Consider the following 20,671-nt stretch of genomic DNA (forward strand, 5'->3'; position numbering starts at 1 on the left):
TCAGCTGCTTTTAGAGCTGTTTTTAAACATGGGTTAAAATTCTTTTGAAAATCAAGGTTGGCAGAAGAATTTAGTATGAGTCTTTACCTGCCAAGCCTTAAACCATATCTGATTTGTGGAGTAAGTTTTTGTAAAGTAGAAACCATCCTTGCCCAACCTAGGCAATCTTGCAGGTCATCAGCTGGGGAGGGCTTCCCAGTGAAGTAGGGTATTCCTAATTTATGGAATCTTCTTTCTCCCGCTACAGCAATCAGGACAGCCCCAACAACCTCACACTCTTACTAGTTTGAATTAGCCATAATATTATATCTTGTACTCAGAATGTAATATATATTTAAGTGAGAAGTGTATTTTTTTTACCAGTATGTATATAGAGTTCCTGGATTTAAATCTTCCCTATGTACTTCAATAAGAAAAGTAGCTTGATTTGCATATATCCCAGGGGTGAAATTTACTTACCTTCCCTACTGGTTTGCCAATGTGAATGCACCATCATCTGTGCAATGCACAAAACCTTCTGCACATGCCCAGAGGCTTAAAATGTCGCAAAAAAACAATGTCATAATGTCCGCATGGGTGGGCAGAGTTTCCCGCAACTGCCGCTACCGGTTCACCCAAGCCAGATAGAACCGGCTAGATTTCACCCCTGATATATTCCCAACCATTGGAGATTTAGCATTGCAAAATGATTAGTTAGATCCCTTTTATGCAAGAGTCGCCCTTTTACTTCTTCAATAGGGCCAACATTTTTCAGTCAACAACCATATTATCCCCAGAATAATCTCTGGAAAGCACATATTGAATGGCCCAGTGTTGGGTTGCTACCTGTTTGCCCCAGTTCGGGCGAAACGGTAGCGGCAGCAGGAGGTTCTGGCCACCCGCCTGGACATCATCAAATACGGTCTGCACATGCGCAGAAGCTTCTGCGCATGTGCAGATGTGGCACCAGCTAAACGGTAGCAAAGGAAAGTGAAATCCACCCCTGGAATGGGCCAATATATGTAACAGAGATGGCCCAAGCCAAACTAAATTTTGTCACATTGACACCTCTTTCTTTTTCTCTGTCTTTCCATCTTATTAGCTATCTTTATCTGACAGTATTTCTCTAACTTTCTCTTTTCCAAACAGTACATTATGTGGAAGGAACATAAAGTTTTTAGCAGACAAGTAATCTTACCGAGATCTTTTCAAATTGGACTCAAAGATGGAATCTCTGATTTCTACACACCTCTGATCGGTATAGACAGACACATGTGTACTCAGCGACAAGAAGGTCCTAGCTTCAGCAGACAATTTATACAAAATTGTCACTTGATAGTGAAATACATGCAATATAAATTTAGTAAATAAAAATTCATGTATATGAAGTAAATATTAATTAGTTTTTAAATAACATTAAAATTCTATGTGTTGTTATAAACTTAAGATATCTATTTAATCTAGTGAATGGTTTCACATTTGTGCCATTAATAAGCAAACATTATTTCTTTGGTTTCTCTATTCTTTATCACAAAAACGCCTAGGAGCAATTGAAGGATGAGGATGGGGACTTTATTGTCAATAATGATGAACTGACCCTGAATTATGATGCTTCAGACCACTTTCCTGTGCCAACCCAGAACAGAACAGAGTCATCTCATCCTGCTGGCAAAGAAAACATCAATGATGGTGATCTTGGCTTAGGAGGATACGAGTTCCACTCCGAACCTGTTTCAGGTCAATCTGAGTTTGCTTCCTCAGCCTGATATCCATTAGAAAATATATACTACAAATATCAGGAGCGGGAGAAAAGTACATTTATTTTTCAACATTAGCAAGAAGGACATAAACAGAAAAGAAGCAAGACCTTGCTGAATCTCGCCCTAGAGTTCGGAAGAATGAAAATTTTTAATAAGTCATAAACATTCTATTACTACACTTAATTTTTCTGATAGTGGTCATTTTAACAATGAAGGCATCACCTGTCTATTATTGGGACTGCATATACTGTATACATGTGGGCTGGATCATGCTTTTTGCACATGCACAAAACCTTTTGAATATTTTTTTTCCTAATTATTCAGGAAGACAGACAATGAGAATTTAGTGAACATGCCTCCAAAATCACAGATCTATCAGTATTGTTTCTCTCTTCCCATGTAGAGCCTTTTGCAATAATTTGCCCTGATTTGCCATGATTCCAGCAAGTAGCAAAATAATATTTTCCCCTACTGTAGGGTAGTCTGACAGCAAGCGGTGCACCAGACCTGCTTGTTAATATTTGAGCTGCTGAAATTTAAACATATCAATAACAGAAACCCTACTAGAGCATGATTGTTAGTACAAATAGCAATTTTATTCCCTCCTACCAATCCATTTGCTGCCACTCCTATGAAACACATCATAATGCAAATACTAGGTGTTGACTTTCCTCAGCTGTTCTGATATTTTGTGCTTATACCTAGAATCTGGCAGGACAGAGAACATGAGTATCACGTTCAAGACTTCTAAAATAATGTCTGCTGTATTTCTGCTCATTTTCTATACAGTAAGAAATGAGAGAGAGAGAATTACATGGTATGTTTACACGGAGGGAAAATGTCAGCTGAATCATCCATTATAAACACAAGTACTTAAAGTATCAGGAAAGTTGATGACAGCCTTCCAATTTTTTTCCCCTGAAGGCAATGCTCTGTATCTTTATATATTAGAGACTGACCTCTTGAAGAGCTCTGGTATGGACAGAATCTCCTGGTTGCACTTGCAATCCTTTCGTATCCAAATATAGTTAGCCCTTTACTCTAGTTGCTTCTTTAACTGCCAGGAGCTTTTCAGTGTTTTAGTCCTGCCTGGAAACTAATTGAAAGTGAAATACTTTGCATGTAATGTATATTTTATTTCTAAGTTACTGCCTTCTGCAGCCATCCATGACCATACCACATTTCTATCTTAATGCTCAGTATAGTGTTGCACTTAGCATATATTCTGGGTTATTTAGCTATCCTCATGCGTCTGATGGGGAAAAATTACTTTTAAATGTTTGCAATTCCAGTAAATGCTCATGGGTAGATGAGATGGGATTCTTGCATGTATTTTAGTGATGCGATGGTGGAAATGAAGGTGTGAGAATTCTTATTTTTCCTTCCATACTTATCTCTCCAACAAGAACTTTTTCAGATTAATAAGCATGAGCAGCCAAGGAAGCTATAAAATGATAAGAGATGTCTACCAGAAAGCTACACCATCAACCATTTCATAACAATAAATTAAGCTCAAAAAACTGCCTAAAGAATTCCAACCTATACATAGAATGAAATGGAAAAGCAAACGTCACCTTGACAGAAAAAGAAATCTTTCTGATTATTGACAAACCAATTTTGACACAGTATTAACTCAGTATCTGCTAAAATAGAAAATGGTTGCAGAATTACAGAAGGTCTGTAGAAAAATTTAGGAAGAACTGCTGGTCAGTGCATCAAGGTTTCCATTGTTTCACCTGGGAGCATGTGATTTGTTGCCATCCAAGATCTACTACTATTTCTGCCCTTCCACTTAAAAAGAAAGTGTATAACAGTAATACATAAGTTCAAGTATTGCACTGTTCTGATATTTTGGTTCATATAGCATATTTATTCAGATTCTTCAAAACTCATGTTTCAAATAGATTTTATGAAACCAGAAGCCAAGAGTTGAGAAATGCCAAGAATCCATGTAAGTTATGGCCTTCATCTTTCATACTGTATGTCACCTGTAAGATTTTTGATCATATACATGACTTTAGTAAGATGAGGACAATTGCCGCTTTGCAATTATATTTTGAGTATTTTAATGTGAAATATTTTTAGGCTAAAAGGTATGATTAGAACTGTAGTGGATCATGTGCATCAACATTGCTGCTTCCTAACAATTTCTCATAAATTATGAGAAATTGTTTCTCCTTTTATTCAATATCAGCACATGGATTCTTCAGCACTTATACACCAACTGGCATGAAGCATTTGACAGTCTGGTATTGAATACCACAAATACATGCCAAAGAGGTATGTATTTACATATCCGTCTCCATGGAAACCACCTTGTCCACTGTCACATATCTAGAAGGTAGAAAAAGGCAATGTTATAGCAAACAGGGTTTAAAATCTCATAGGACTGCACACTTAAATGGTGCACCTGCATTCTAGTATAGAATATGACATGTCTAGCTTTTGGATAAATTGCCTAAATATTGTGTGTAGTTTTTGCACTTGAAATTAATGACTAAAACACATAAGATTCCCTCCCTAAGATAGTCTCTAGCTCAGTGTTTCTCAACTTTAGCGACTTTAAGATGTGTGGACTTCAACTGCCAGAATCCCCCAGCCAGCATGCTAGCTGAGGAACTCTGGGAATTGAAGTCCACATATCTTATGGATGCCAAGACTGAGAAACATTGAGATAGCTAATACTTAATAATAGTGATCTCACATACTTTTTAGCCTATGCCAAAAAATAGCAATTGAAATCTGTGAACTGAAGGATAAATAACTATAGTTGCATCTTTTCAACTATCTGGCCTCCTGTTATTTCAGCTTGTCTACTGAAGGTTAAAATAGTGAGGATATGAATTCAAGCAGAAATTCGGCATGTTCAACTAGCAAACTCATCTATAGTTTTTCACATTTTGAATGGTATATTTTGGCAAATTCAATATCACGAAGTTCATTACAGACCAGTTTACATGCAGGATATTTATAGGATACAAAGAATGTCCTTGTCACATGTTTAACCCTCACATTGCATAATGCATTTCCACAGAGACGCTATCTCATCTCAGGAATGCAGCATGAAGTTCCTTATTAAGCAGCTGTGAAAAAGTTATTGTTTCATATGCCAAGTTGAAGTTTATGGAACCAAAGCTCCCAACTTTAGAAATAACCAGTAGGACTACATGCCAGGACTTCTTAGTAAAACAGTGAATGATTGTAAATGTAATAAATTTTGATTCCATCATCAATGAAAATGGCAACAAAAACGTATATGTAATCAAGTTTTAACCCTGTTTTTTCACTGTCTGTACTGTCACATTTAATCAATCGCCAGTTGAATGTGATACTACAGCAATCATGTTAATCATAAATTGAAAGCAAGAATCCTAAGATAAAAAACTGACATGTTTTATTTAATTTTCTTTCAAAAACATGAATCAGACACTTTTAAAGGAACTTACTTCCTACAAGGAAAAATATATTTTTACTATTCTGATAATTAATCCTAATGAAAAAGTCAGTTCTATATTTATCATTTTCTGGGCTATACCTGGCTGTTTCAGCAGAAACAGCAAGAAAAGAAATGAACAATTGACATATCAGAATACTTATGGGATTTAGGGCCACAAGAATAAGGAGAGACTGCTTGCTGGGTGCTTCAGGAAAGGAAGGAATGTTTATATAAATAAATTTATATATATAAATAATGAACATATGAACTATCTTACTAAAAAACTACAGGTCCATACAGAATTCCTTTAAAATGTACAATTAAAAGGTCAAACATACCTCAATACAGGAATTGTATATCTCAGTATAAGAATTAAGAATGATTGGATTATGTTTTGCTGTGTATAAATTCTGTAAACATTGTGCAAAGAGCATTGAGTTAGCTACAGTTTATGGATAACTCCTAATCAAAAGAGAAATATATTAGGCTGAAATGTTCCAAATTTTGTTAACTTTGATGTACTGTAATTAAGTGAACAGAATGAAATGGTATTTTCTGGCCCAGGATTTTCTATCTTCATCTCAAATAAATTTTGCATAGCTCCTCACTCGGGAACTCAATTTTTAACAAGAACAAAAAGCACAAACTCAATTTCTGTCCTAATTCCCATTACACTACTTGACTTTCCCCTTTCCCATCCATAATAACCAGAATAACATTAAGAGGCATTATTTGGATAGATGAAGAAAGAGAAAGAGCGAGAGAGAGAGATCTTAATATCAGCCCAAATCAATCTACTGTTGGATAAATGACTCATTCCTAAAGCTTCTGCATTATAATCTTTCACACCTGGTTCAGTGGAGATGCTTTTCAATTTTGCAATCTAGGGCTGAGAGACAACAACTGGCTCAAAGCCACTCAGATGGTTTCCATCTCTAAGGAAGGACCTTTATCTGGGTCTCCTACTCTGTATCCAACATCTTAATCACTACACTGCACAGGGTTGTTGTTTTTTAATTTTCTCCCTGTACCAATGTACATATACAAGAAAAGATTAGAAAACCATTTGTCTGAGATGGTTTAAATACTCCTTGGGCAGTGGGTTGGATTAGAAGACCTCAAAGGTCACCTCCTACCCTATGATTCTTATTATTCTAAAATCCTAACATTTTTCAGGTTTCTATACAAGTTTGAAAAAAGGTGGAACTGCTCTAAGAGTTGCACTAACTTTAATGATTGGATTTCTTAAAAGTGCAACATTTTTGGGTGGAAGCCTGAAAAATGTCAGATTTTTTTTAAAAAATAGAGAAATGTTGCATTAGTACAAAATCCAACTCCTTTTTAAAATTAGTTTTGAAGCATATAGAGCTATATTTGATAAGCCTTTGCTGTTATTACAATCTGTGAATTCTGCAGATAATTATCAGAAAGCTAATAATGTCATTATTATCAGAAAGCTAATAATGAAAGCTAATCTTGGGAAGAAAAGATGATAATTATATAGGTAAAGCATCACATGACTAGATTTACCCCTCCACCACCCACTCATGGGTTTTCATATACTTATTGCCAAATACCTAGAATAGAATTACAATAGCATGAAGGATTTCTTGCAATTGTTAAAGAAAGTTAATACTCATGGCACACGAGACACCAACCATAGAAGAAGAATCCCTCTATTGAAGTATCTTGAGGAAATTAGACTGGAATTATACTGGAAAATCCTACCTTGCAAGGGATAAGATAGTTGACAGCTATTGTCTGCTCTGAATTTTTTTAGACAGTGGAAATCTATCCATCATATGCAACCAGAACATTTTCAACATAAAATATGAAATTAAGATCTTCTCTGTAATGGCACTTTCTTATGACATTTCACAAAACATAAGGAAAATCAAAGTTCAAATAGCAGTTGCACACATGAACTATAATACAAATATCTGGGGTGGTTTTAGGGATACCAGATCACAGAGAAGATGGCTCAACAGCAACCATCTCAACTATTTCCTTAAGCACATCTTCAACCAGAGAACCTTCCACCGAGTTATCTGTAGAACAGAACCTCGGAAAACCTGCAACAACTCATGGATAACAGCAGCCAGTTTTTACCTATTCTCTGAAATCTCACATAAATTAATGAATTCTTTTCTCCTAAGAAAAATAAGTACAAGTAGCTAAGAAGGTTTAGGACGTTCCATATTTTAAAACATAGGCTGGGATAGGATGGCTGCAAATCATAATCCAAAATTTTCCAATTGATACTAATAATTGTTATGAATAATGGCTACATAATTAAAATATCAGCACAAGCTAGAGGGAGCAGTCTAGGGATGAAATTATATGACTAGTGGACCATAATGGATGAATTTTTCTTTATTAAATTATTACAGAATTAGTCATTTCAATAGTAGGAATCTATAGTAACTTCCAGCTGTCACTACAGCAATATATCACCAATGAGGACAGCTTTCCCATGGCCATACCAAATAGTCTAGTAACATCTTAAGATCTATAAATCACCAGTGGGGAAATGGACATTACAGATCAGTTTTCCGCAATTAGATGGTTCCAGATATGTTAGGCTACAGCTTCTAAAATCATTCCAGATAGTTTAAAGAAAGATGTTCATGGATCATAATTTTGATTTCAGATCTCAGTGCAGCACAGCAACTTAAGTTTGAGCCGGAAGTAAAAATAAATGCTTTCAATGTCCTTGTGAGTGATTCCAGTTTTTTTCTCTCTGTGCCTAGTGGCCATTTATGCACCATTTTCCATGTACCCAACCCATACAGATTTCCAGTCGGAAACCGCAAGACCAATGAAAGGATTGTAATCTTCGACTTACAATCATTCATTCAGTGACATTCTAAGTTACAATAGCACTAAAGAAAGTAACTTATGACCATTTTTCACATTTACAACTGTTGCAGCATCCTAAGATCATGTGATCAAAATTTGGAGGCTTAGCAGCTGTTTCACATTTATGATGGCTGCAGTGTCCAGGGGTCATGTGATCACCTTTTGTGACCTTCTAATAAGCAAAGCCAATAGAGAAGCAAGATTCACTTAACAACCATGTTACTAACAACTGCAGTGATTCACTTAACAACTGCAGCAAGAAAGGTCATAAAATGTGGCAAAACTTACTCAACAAATGATATCTTGCTGAGCAATATAAATTATGGACTCAACTGAGGACTACCTGTAGGCCTTTTCCTCAGTTTTGTCACTCCACATAATCACAAAGTGGAGCATGCAACAGCAGAGCATAAGGATCTTGGGGGTTAGCAGTGAATTTCTCTTTGGAGGTATAAACCCAGTGAAACCTCGAAAACCTGTTTAAATCTTATCATTTTAAAGCAGTTTGGGGGAAAATGTGAATCCTTCTTATGAAGATTCCTGATACTGTATATGCATTGTCTGCAAACCAGAACTTTCACTTGGTACTCTTATCTTGTAAAACATTCTAATTAGTTTTATTGCAAAGCAATCATAAGATGCCCTGAAGGGTTCCATCATGTAGGCCCTTTATTATTCTTTTATTAGCTATTTAAAAATATTTAATAAAGGCTGCAACAGAAGGCAAAGCTGACTTTCATGTTTAGCAGATAATCCCTATTTTTGCAGCTGACGTTTAGAGTCTTTCAAAATGCTAGCCTGAAGCCAAAGCAGGTTTGATATTTATGTCCTGAAGTGATGCACATCAGGAGAAATTCTAAGTGGTCATGTAGATTTCTGATAACCGAAACATTTTCCTCCTATGGAGAAATCTTCCTAGTAAATACAGACTTGCCAGCAAAAGAGACATCATCACCACTTCCACCAAAAAAGGGGTAGAGAAGGGTCAGGACACGGGTGTAGCTGAAGTCTTGTCCAATAAGCTTACAGTACTGGTCAGCACCCAAATACTAATTAATTTCCACAGATAATCCATTAGTGCTCCAACAAAATAAGCACCTCTTCTGAGTTTATAGAAATTTGGATTCAGAACAGATTCAGTTGATGTAACTGCTTTGCTACATAAGATTTGCTGGATTGTGTTTTTGTCATTTCTCAGTAATAAATATACTACTGCAAAAGCACTGCTCATGATTTGGTGTTTAGTTGTTGGTGAGAGTGAGATTCAGAGATGAATCCTTATATTCATCTGTCCCTAGGCACTGCCATCTGTGCAACTGTGTCATGGAACTTATGCTAAGCCAGGATTTATTAAATAAAGTTAACATGCTAAGCCAAAAGCAAACAAACCATATTATTGGGAGCAACTTAGAGAGAAGTCTCACACACACACACACATAATCAAAGCTGGTAGTGTTGCACAGGCAAACAAGGGTGCTGTCAAAATTTACTTTCACTTTGCCTGAGTAAGTTTATAGTGAACCTACCCAAGCAAAGCTTAGAGCAATATTTCTCAATCTCAGCAACTTTAAGAAATGTGGAATTCGGTTCCGAAAATCCCCCAGCCAATATTGGGAGTTGAAGTCCATATATCTTAAAGTTACTGAGAAAATGAAGGATAATGTAGAAATTTATGAAACCATTTTCCTACAATATGTCTATCAGCTGTGGCCTGGCCAGAAGCCATGGCTTCAGGAAATAGGTTTGAATACTATATATGCTTGCTGAGTTTAATAATGCAGAAAAACCTATGCTATGATCATATGGACTTTTAGGATGCTACTTATCCATCTTATGCTATAGGCAAAAATATACAGACAATGTGCATTGAGACAACTTCTCCAATCAAGGCTAGGAGAAACAAGCTTGACTGAGTCTCAGAAATCCAATAATTATAACCTTACCAAAAGACTCCCACCACTGTAGAGTATATTCTGTTGCCCGAGTTATAGCACACTACCCCTCTGTAACACTTGAACATGATGTAACAATGCACATGATCAGATAATAATGATAATAATTAATCTGCTATACCCAGAGGAAAAATTAACCCTTTTCAGATGTACAGAATATGTTGACTCAAAGGAAATACTAAGAAGGTTTTTTTCTACTTAATCTATCAGTAAGTTAGAAGAAAGTGGAAGTACAAAAGTATACATATATTCTAAATGTCACAGGTTTGACTTAAGATGGTATCAAACTCAGGCAGGCAGAATGACAATTGCTATACACTGGGCAATTAATTGGCAGACTGGTGGCACAATCTTTCTCTAAACTGCTTTTCTCTCTTTTGCCTGTTAAATATTGGGTCCCTGTAGCTACTCTGTGAACTTGATTCATAAGGAAAGTCCAGACTTGAGGCAAGCAAACAAATATATCCATGTTCATCGTCAGGTAGATCATAATTGATGTTTTTAAAGGCAGAAGTTTCCAGAAATAGTTAAACTCATGGTATAATGACTGTCAGAATCAACCACCAATCACTGCAGTTATTTTTATGTATTATTTAATAATACTGTTATTTAATTCTATTCATGAAGGACCATACAAATTCATTTATTCATAGTGTCGCATAGTTTGAAAATCCCTGATTTAATGCAATGTGTAAAACCAGCCAATGAGAACAAATATGTTCTGTGCCCCAAGCCTTATTGCTTGTTTATATACTAGTTAACCTAAGTCTCCTCTAAGGATTGATTGATGGCTAATATGGTTGTTTGTCCCTTGTGCTCTTTAGAAAAAGACAGATTGGGTCAAGGGAATTTCTGAAAATCTGAAATGGAAAAAATTCTAAGAAGGTAGGAAAAAGACTTATGTTGACCATGCTAATTTATTTGCCCTTCAAGTCAACCTTTTTGGAAATCCTCACAATCCTTTCATCCAGTGAATCTCAGTAGTGTAATTGCCAAAAGTAATGAAAACCAGAGTTATGCAGTGGTCAAATCTACTCTCTATTATTATTTCTCAGTCAATAATGTTCTTGTGGTGGGGAAAAATTTAAGAAGGGGGTACTTAGCTCCTGGAAAAAATTTGGGGGAGCAATCTAAATTACAAATAGTAATATTTTGTGCTATTTGAAAGTAGAAATTCCTTCATAAGACACAAACTTTAGCTGTTGGTAGTGACTTAATTGAAAAGAACCAAGATGCGCAATGGGAAAAATGGTAAATTCTAGCTACATACACATGTATAATATGGCCTTGTATCATCCCACCACTGTGGCTCTCCCTCACTCAAAGCATTATTTACTCCTGATTTCTATATTTTCTTCTGTTGAATTTGCTTTATATATAAATATATGTTTCAAGCTTGAAACTGTACCATTTCAAGCTCAAAAAAGGTTCAGAATGACCCATTTTCAAACCAGAACAACTCTTTCAATCTCAAAACCTTTCACATTCCCAACATTTTACACATATTACAAACAACAGAAAGTCATCAGGATAAATGTATTGACACTCATTCCCAATATGTTCTTCTGAAAGTAGTATGGTGTATCGCAGCAAAAACTTTAACTATAGGGTCATTTCAAAACTTGCCAAATTTTGCATTTCAATTTAATTTGCAAGATACTGCCCACATATTTACACTGCCAACAATGTTTTTATCACCAGGAAATGATCAGTGTAGCATTTGCAATGAATTAGCTATGATTTTATCATTGCAAACTGCTGTAGGGAGCCAATCTCAGCATGAGATCCTGAATCAGGGTTGTACCAGTTGCCTAACAGACATTCTAGGGGTCAAAGCTCATCACTAGTTCTTCCTCCTCTTCTATTAGACTGACTTTTAACTAACACCTGGAAGACTCTGCCAGCTGCACTACTGTGTCTATCTTTGTGAAGTCTTCTCAATAAATTATCTTCCTAGTTTAGAAATGTGTAATTAATTGTAGTCATAGTAGGTTTTTAATCAGTCTCTCTCTTCCTGCTGCCTCATCAATAACCTCTATCTTTATAGGAGCTTTAAAAAAAAACCACCAAGAATGATTCATAGCTGAGAAGGCACAAAGCCAAATACTCACAGCTTCTTCTGGATTTCTGTGTTGCATTTCAACATTTTGGTGGGATTTTTTTTTCTTTTTGTTTCCTTCCTCCAACTCTAAAAGTTAAAAATAGTGTAAGAAGGCTTCAGATATATGCAGAGTGTAATATATACTAAGATTTGTCTGTTCTCTGTTCAGACATTTATTGTCTCTCGGACTTAAAATATACTGCTCAAAAAAATAAAGGGAACACAAGCAGAAGACATCCGAGATCTGAATGAATGAAATAGCCTTATTAAATACTTTGTTCTTTACATACAGTAGTTTATACACTGCTCAAACAACTAAAGGGAACACAAAACTACTGTATGTAACAAACAAAGTATTTAATAAGGCTATTTCATTCATTCAGATCTCGGATGCCTTCTGCTTGTGTTCCCTTTATTTTTTTGAGCAGTGTATATGCAGTGAGAGTATGAAACATAGATCTGTGCACGGCTTTGATTTCAGATTCAGAAAGATATTTCAAAATGTGGGTCTACAAACACAACACCTGCCTATAATTCCTTAAAGCCACAACTTTTCTTCTTTTGGCAACATGTGACAATGTGATCCCAAGAAATTATGTTTCTATTTTATGCTATTTTAAGGAGTTGTAGAAAGCTGCTATTTTCATACACTCTGAAATATCCAAAGTATAGGAGAGTCCAACTGAAGAATTCTGACCAGATGCAAATTATGTTTCCATTTCTACTAAGTTATAAATAAAGTACCAACTAGGGAAGTAGTAACATCATTGTTTTCTATCTGAATGGTTACCTAATTTTGCACATTCAAAGCAGTATAGGAATTGAAACAGTTTGGCTTTTGAAACTTGGATTTCTCAAATTATGTTTGGCACAAAGAAAGAGGAACTGAAATTCATCCATCAGTTGAAATACATAAGAAATGGGAAGGGATAGCTTTTTTGTTATAAATCCTTTTTCTTTCTAAAGCAATTGTTAACAAAGAGTTTCACATCTTAAGATGTCTCAGATCACATAGTGAGCAGCATAGATTTTTTTACCATTTTCTTAAATTATCTGAAAACCTTTCCAACCTTTATATACATCAACACTCTGCCATAATAGAAATTTTACTACTGAGAATAATTATAGTGCAAATGCTTCTTCTTCCTTGAAATAAACCATCTTTTAAAACAGCAATTTATGATTTTATAATACAGTGGGCTATTGCAGTTGGGAGTACAGTAGTGTATATATGTTAATCTGTCACCACAATAATTAGTTCTTGAAGAATAAGTGGTATACCTGAATAGAATGCAATCCACATAAGGCATACAACCATCAGCCTTCATTTCTGGCAAGAGGAACAAATAACATGACAAATTTTGAACATTAGAAGATCGAGTAGTGAAACAAGAAATTCAATGTACTTGAAACTTGTGTCAAAAAATAACCAAGCACTGCAGTTTCAAAAACCTACTGGTGGAATCTACTAGTAGATCTGAAAGAAATTTGCAGTAGGTAATTTCTTATTTTGAAAGTCTAACAAAAGCGAAAACTAATGGTTTTTTTTTCTAAATTAGAAATATAAAAGAAATTGGAGCATTTATCCATTAAAGAACTTTAAAAATTTAAATATGGTATCGACCATAAATTTCAGAGCATTACATGTATTCAAAGAGCCCAAGGCTAAGCCACATTTTTTCTAACCCCTTTCAATGGATAATAGGGTTTTAGTAAGTAAATTCACAATTTAAACACAATTTAAGAGAAAATCTCTTAAAACTGATTCTGCCTAAGGTTCTAGCATTATTTCTAGTGTAACAAATACCTGAAAGTCTGTTTGTATCCTGACAAAGTTGCAAACAAAATGGCAAGGCCTCAGCTAACAGCTACAAATATTTATCATTACATATGAATACTGAAAATCTCAGAAATCATTTTACAAATCAAATTTTACATACTAAAATTCAGTCACAATTATCTCCATTTGTGTTGCCAGAGCCATCACTTTGGCAACACAAATGGCCCATCACTTTGTTATCAGATTTAAGATAGCTAAAAGTGGAAAATGCTTCCAACAATTGGAGTAAATATTTCTTAATACTGATAATCCTATCTAAACAGTAACAGTCATTTGGAAGAAGATCAAGTGGCATGTAATGTGACATATTCCTAATGTGACATTAGGATACATGTCACAAAGATAACAGTTCAGCTATTTCTAATTCTGTTCATATTTTCTTATTTTTCTAAGATGGCCTCCCAGAGACCAGGGGTGTCAAACTGGCAGCCCATGGGCCAGATACATCATGTTCAAGCCATGCCCACCCCAGCTCTGTGAAGGGAAAAACATCACGAAACGTCATGTGACGGCAATGTGATACCATGAGTTTGACTTCTGTGACAGAGACCAATCTCTATTTCTGCTTTTGACTTTAGAAACTAATAGCTCTGAGACTAATTTTTCTGATCACAAAACTAGCTTTTTCCAACAGCACAGAACCCCAAAATGGGCTTCCAGGACATTTGATACAATATCCCTCCAACACTGCCATTCGAACTATTATTAACTCTATCCTACTCTTGAACCTGATGTAGATAGAGTACAATTCTATGCATATAACAACCAAATGAAGAAGGGAGATGAAAACATTTCTTCTTCTTTTATTGCCTTATGCTAAAGGTTTAGCAGAGTATTGGGGTTCTTGGAGATTCCAACTTTACAAGAATTCCATTGTAAAAGAACAAAAGGATTGTCTAGTTTTATTTTGGAAAAATGCTACATGTATTATTTCATGCTTTCATAACAGGTTTAGCACCATGTAATCATTACCCCCAGGCTGCCATCACATGTTTAAAATGTAAAGCCTTCTTTTGAGCTTGATTCTTGCATCTCCGTGTCATTTTCTTGGCAAAAGCACAAAAGCGATTAGGAAATATAATTTACAAATATTTCCTATGTCTTTGGAAATAAGGGAACACATTTTTGGAGAGACTATATTAAAGTAATGGTAAACATTCAAGAAACATTTGTTTTTCAAATGTTTACCATTACTTTAACATTTGCTTCTCAAATGTTTACCATTACTTTAACATTTGTTTCTCGAATGCTTACCATAGCTTTAATATAGTCCCTCCAGAAAATGTGTTCCCTTATTTCCAAAGACATAGGAAATATTTGTAAATTATATTTCATAATGGGTAGAGGAAATTGCTTTATTGTTTTTAAGAAACTAAGCTATCCAATATGATTCTTGCATTTAAACATTCTGCAGATGGAAAGGAGTAATTTGTCCCTGGTTGAAAATCCTAGCAGCTTCTGTAAATTATGTAACCAAAGCAATGTGTGTGGGAAGTGTGAATTGCCATAGTGGTTACCTTATCTCTTCTTATGCAAGGTGATTTAGACTCAACTTCCTACTCTACTAATTAAAGCCATGTATCCAATCCAACATGTCACTTTAATGCTGTTCCTTGAACTATAAAGTGTTCTTGGTAACAGATCAGCAGAGAATCTATTTCCAGGTATAGACAATAAGTGTGTGTTCTCTACCCATTCAATAGTTGCTTACAGAAGTAGATGATGTAGAAGAATGTACTGGTGACTAATCTTTTCATATCTTTATAGCTACAGTTTGTTTATTTACGTGTGCCTTCTTTATTATAACCAAATTAACTTTATTAATTTCCTGCTTTCCACTCAAAGCATCATATGCAGAAGCTTTATTCATGAGAGCAATTCATCATGAATATTTGGATTGAGCAAACATGTTACAAGAACAGTAAAAGAGTTGGAAGGGACCTTGGAGGTCATCTAGTCCAACCCCCTGCTCCCGCAGGAGACCTGTACTAGGGATTCGAACCACCAAACTGCCGACCTTTCTGATCTACAAGCTCAGTATCTTAGCTACTGAGCCACCTGGTCAGGCGTCTTATACTAGGACTGAGACCTGATAATAGTCCCAATCCCAATGTTTTAACCATTATAGTGTTTAATAATATAGTATAATTAGACAATGTATGTATGAATGAAAAATCTGATATCCACTATCTATTATAACTCTTCCTAACAGTTTGGAGCAATGACCGAAAACATAATTCTGCATCCGTTAGCTCAAGCAACCATAGCCAATGATGACAGAAAATACCAGTTGCACACACTATCTGATGAGTTTTATCCCATTTAGCTCTAATGTATTAAATTTCTATGCAACAGAAAACTGAGGAATAATCATGTTCATTGTTCAAGATTTCACAGAGATCTTGTTTCTCTTCTTGCTCACTTCCTATGCATGCATTTCTCTTCTCCTTTCAGAATGATATTTTTTACATTTGCATTGCTGGCATATAAAGCTTATGCTAGTTAGCTTTATCTAGAATTGCATATCATCTTGAAATTCCAGCCTACTTATATGATATACAGATTAAATATAATAGGGATAGGGCACTGTGAGTGATGTATCTGTGCTACATGTACACATGAAACATTTAATCTATATGCTTTGTTGTTTGTTTTTAAAGCATTAAAAGCATGCCTGAATTTTATATTTAGAGATCCCCTTTCCATGAATGTGTAGGAGACATCCAATTTTTTCAGATCTCTGTATAAAACCCACATGTGCAGTTTATCTGACAAAATTCAAGGACTTGGAAAAGAATTCAATAATTAATTGGTTGCTTTTGTGTGTGTCTTCCTGATTCCCCTGCCCCCCCCCCCAATATTGTCATATGCCAGTCCTGCTCATCAACCTTTTGCTGCTTTGGTAAGGTTTCATCACCATCTCAGCTCTTCCTTGAATCATTTTTCTCCTAGTAATAGCTGTTATTTGCATTAATTGCACATATTGGCATTACCAGCCAAGTCTTTCAGAGACAAACCTAAGATAGCATTAGTCTCCTGGACCAAGTTAAAAAAAATCTATTCTGGGTTAGTAATAATAAACCTTTGACAATGAGAAAATATTTATACATTCATTAATATCCACACTTTAATATATAAACAAGTGTTTGCTTTAAATGCCAAAGAATCCCAGTTACATCCTTATAATTTTACAAGGTCCTCCACCAGCAGTCAAGAGTATGGAACAACAAGACTAATAGAAAATTTAGTTTAACCAAGAATTTTTCTTTTCACCAAGAAATTAATATGGAAGTTGAAGTGTAGATATAAGCACCCTTTCCTGGACAAGAGTAGTTTCTAAAATTGATCCTGCTGATCACACCTACTTCTTAAGCATGTGGAATAGAATAGAATAGAATAGAATAGAATAGAATAGAATAGAATAGAATAGAATAGAATAGAATAGAATAGAATAGAATAGAATAGAATAGAATAGAATAGAATTCTTTATTGGCCAAGTGTGATTGGATACACAAGGAATTTGTCTTGGTGCATATGCTCTCGGAGTACGTAAAAGAAAAAATACATTCGTCAAGGATCATAGGTACAACACTTAATAATAGTCATAGGGAAACAGTCAATATAAGCCTTAAGGATACCAGCAACAAGGTTACAGTCATACAGTCATAAGTGGGAGGAGATGGGTGATAGGAACGATGAGATTAATAGTAATGCAGACTTAGTAACTAGTTTAACAGTGTTGAGGGAATTATTTGTTTAGCAGAGTGATGACATTCGGGAAAAACCTGTTCGTGTATTTAGTTGTTCTGGTGTGCAGTGCTCTATAGCATCATTTTGATGGTAGGAGTTGAAACAGTTTATGTCCAGGATGTGAGGGGTGTGTAAATATTTTCACAGCCCTCTTTTTGACTCATGTAGCATACAGGTCCTCAATGAAAGCCAGGTTGGTAGTAATTGTTTTTTCTGCAGTTCTAATTATCCTCTGAAGTCTGTGTCTGTCTTGTTGGGTTGCAGAACCAAACCAGACAGTTATAGAGGTGCAGATGACAGACTCAATAATTCCTCTGTAGAACTGTATCAGCAGCTCTTTGGGCAGTTTGAGCTTTCTGAGTTGGAGCTATCAAGCACTCTGTGAACAAGCACCTATGAATGGAAGGTATTTCAAGTTTTTTCCTATCCCTGCAAATGAGATCAAAATTATTTTAAAAGGCTACAGAGACTCCAGATTGCATTGGCCTACAATTGGTGGCTTGTTTTTCCTTGTTTTATATAAAAGAAAATGACAGTGTAAAACTGTTATTCTTTTGAGATACTTGCCTAAAACATTAATAATATTATAAAGTTGATTCCTATAATTCTATGTTAAGTTTTAAGAGTTTGGCAGGGACTTTCACTGATTTTAGTTATATTAAAAGCTCTAACATGACTCAAGTTTGTTCAGGTAGGTGACCTGAATAATCAGGTGGATATCATAAGTAACACACATTTGGAATATTTTGTAAACATGGAATGGAAATATTTTTGCTGTATTTTGGCTAAAATTCAACATCAATGCTAGACTCTTTTTACGGTAAGTGCCACTTAAACGCCAGAAGACTGCAGAATTTTTCAGCTGGCAGCTGAAACTAGCCTCCGTCAATCCTCCTTCTGAGCATTCATCTTTTTCTTCCTTTCTTAACAATAATACAACACTCTTGAAACATAGTCTGTTCACTGCCAGAATTTGGGATCCAGGCGCCTTTCAACAAAATTGGCTCTTTCGAGTAGACTCCCTGGGCTGACTTTATATTTTGTTTCAAGAGTTGTCAGCTATGCAAATGTCTTTCAATGCTTTAGCAATCCTATTTTTCCTCTATGGGTAAAGTTGTAGCCAAGAGATGTCATATCCCAAAGCATTTTGTCTGAACTGTCAACAGCAGCCATGCTGAATGTCTGTAAAAAGGTATTTTCATTCCCAGCGTAAGCTTTGCAAACAGAATTTTCACCTTGGCTCCTATATTCTCCTTCAGCCTTTGGCAGCAGTTATTCAGACACATTGAACCATCCTGCCATACATATTAGTAGATCTGCCTGTAAAATGAAGTGAATGGATAGAATTTAGCACAGTTTTCAAATATCCAGTAGTAACTTTTAATTCTAGGACTGCTAGTTTACAAAGGACAAAAGCACAATGAGTAATTAAACTTTTATTTAGTTTGCACTTAATTCAATTTCCCCAAAGTGGTGCCTTCCAGAAATGTGGTATGTGGAAAGCAGCTAGCTGAAGAAAATAGTTGCTATCTTTATTTCAGCTAAGAAAATTTCGTGAGATAAAGTTTCACTACTGCTTGGAAAAGTATCATTTGAATGACAGGCCCAAAATATAGGTAATTTTTCATTTTATTTCAAACAGCTTCCTAAATAACCTTTCAAAGTACAATATGTTGTCAAACAGCCTGTAAGATGAATGAAATCCAATTAAATAAGTGAGATATTTTATCACTGCACCTTTATGGAACAAACCTTATTGCCTTAAAATGGTTGCATGGTTGCACCCATTCATATTCAATTCAAGTTAGGAAGAGCCCAAGCTTCATAGCTATCATCTCTCTCAATGTCAATCCTTGGAGCAGTCCCCAAATGCCACCAAAGGCTATTTACTAAACTGCACATTTTTGAAGTGACAGGAAAATTACTAGGAAGACTGCTGAAAAAGCTGAGGAACTAAACAATACATCTCAATATATTATATATTGGATTTCTTGCAGTCATGTTCACAGAGGTGTAATTGTTGTATACAGAAGCCAGTTAGATATATGCTGGATAGTATGACTGAGGTTTTTGAAATTCCCATTCATCCCTAATAGGAGTCTGTGCACCGGAGTTTAAACAAGCATTTACAGAAAATGGCATAAAACTAAATAAGATAAAAACGTATTAAGGAGGGGTGAGTCTCACTTATACACAGCTGGACTTCTAAGTCATATCATTTACAGCACAGTGAGCCATAGAACAGTTCTTGCAAAAATGATATGGTTGGGTCTTCTTGCTAGTCTTTTTGTTTTGTTTTGTTTTTTGACAGCAGCAGCTCTGGAGGAATTTCCAAGGTTAAAGTGTCTTTTTGTCAAACAAGCCAATTTGAAATGACAAGCAAGATTAACAGAAGGCAAACTTCAGAGGCACACTTTTCAGGAAGAGATGCACAAATCTGCCTTGTCTTCACAAGCTCCATTGGAATAGTGCCTACAATTGACTTTTAGCATGGTGATACTTTCATGGAACCATTTTAGGCAAAGGCATGGGAAAAGAGTAACATCAGAACTATATAGTGGCATGTTAGAAAATTATAAAAGCTTTCTTTTAATTGCAGATAATAAACAGATGCATCATGATGATGATGATGATGTTATCCATTCAGTCATGTCTGACTCTTGGCAGTTCTATGGGCCAGATCTCTTTACATCTTCTGATCTTGTACTACTTCTTTGAGTTTTTCTAAGGTAGCTGGTGTCAACGGAATTTAAAGTCCATTCCTACCTGCCTAAACACAATTTACTGCTAAATATAAATAACTTTATTGCAGTCATTAACTAGCACAAACTGTGAAGGCGATCTGGCTGCAAATTCTGTCACCCCATTGATCACGCAGGTTGTTTCAGCTGATCTGACTGACTAGGTGGGTATCCCCATCCTCCCTCATTACTCCATGTGCTGGATTAATGGCAGTTGCAAGCTTGATGAAATAGTGTAAGACCACCATCCCAA

The 20,671-nt window shown here is 35.5% G+C and overlaps 1 protein-coding gene and 1 long non-coding RNA gene across 2 annotated transcripts in view; both read left to right on the forward strand.

Annotated features, from left to right (window-relative positions):
• Nucleotides 1–5,782, forward strand: part of SLC9A9 (solute carrier family 9 member A9) — a 232,268-nt gene extending 226,486 nt beyond the window's left edge. The window contains exon 17 of the mRNA XM_034439299.3: nucleotides 1,524–5,782. Coding sequence (XP_034295190.1) covers nucleotides 1,524–1,745 — 222 coding nt within the window. The 3' untranslated portion in view covers nucleotides 1,746–5,782. The remainder of the gene's footprint in view (nucleotides 1–1,523) is intronic.
• A 9,469-nt stretch (nucleotides 5,783–15,251) lies between these two features.
• LOC117678820 (uncharacterized) lies at nucleotides 15,252–20,325 on the forward strand. Its single transcript, XR_004595140.3, has 2 exons — nucleotides 15,252–18,083; nucleotides 19,989–20,325. It is a non-coding gene; the product is annotated as an uncharacterized LOC117678820 (long non-coding RNA).
• The last annotated feature ends 346 nt before the right edge of the window (nucleotides 20,326–20,671 follow it).

This window comes from Pantherophis guttatus, chromosome 6 (genome assembly GCF_059756535.1).
Source record: "Pantherophis guttatus breed Tessera chromosome 6, ASM5975653v1, whole genome shotgun sequence".
NCBI lineage: Eukaryota > Metazoa > Chordata > Lepidosauria > Squamata > Colubridae > Pantherophis > Pantherophis guttatus.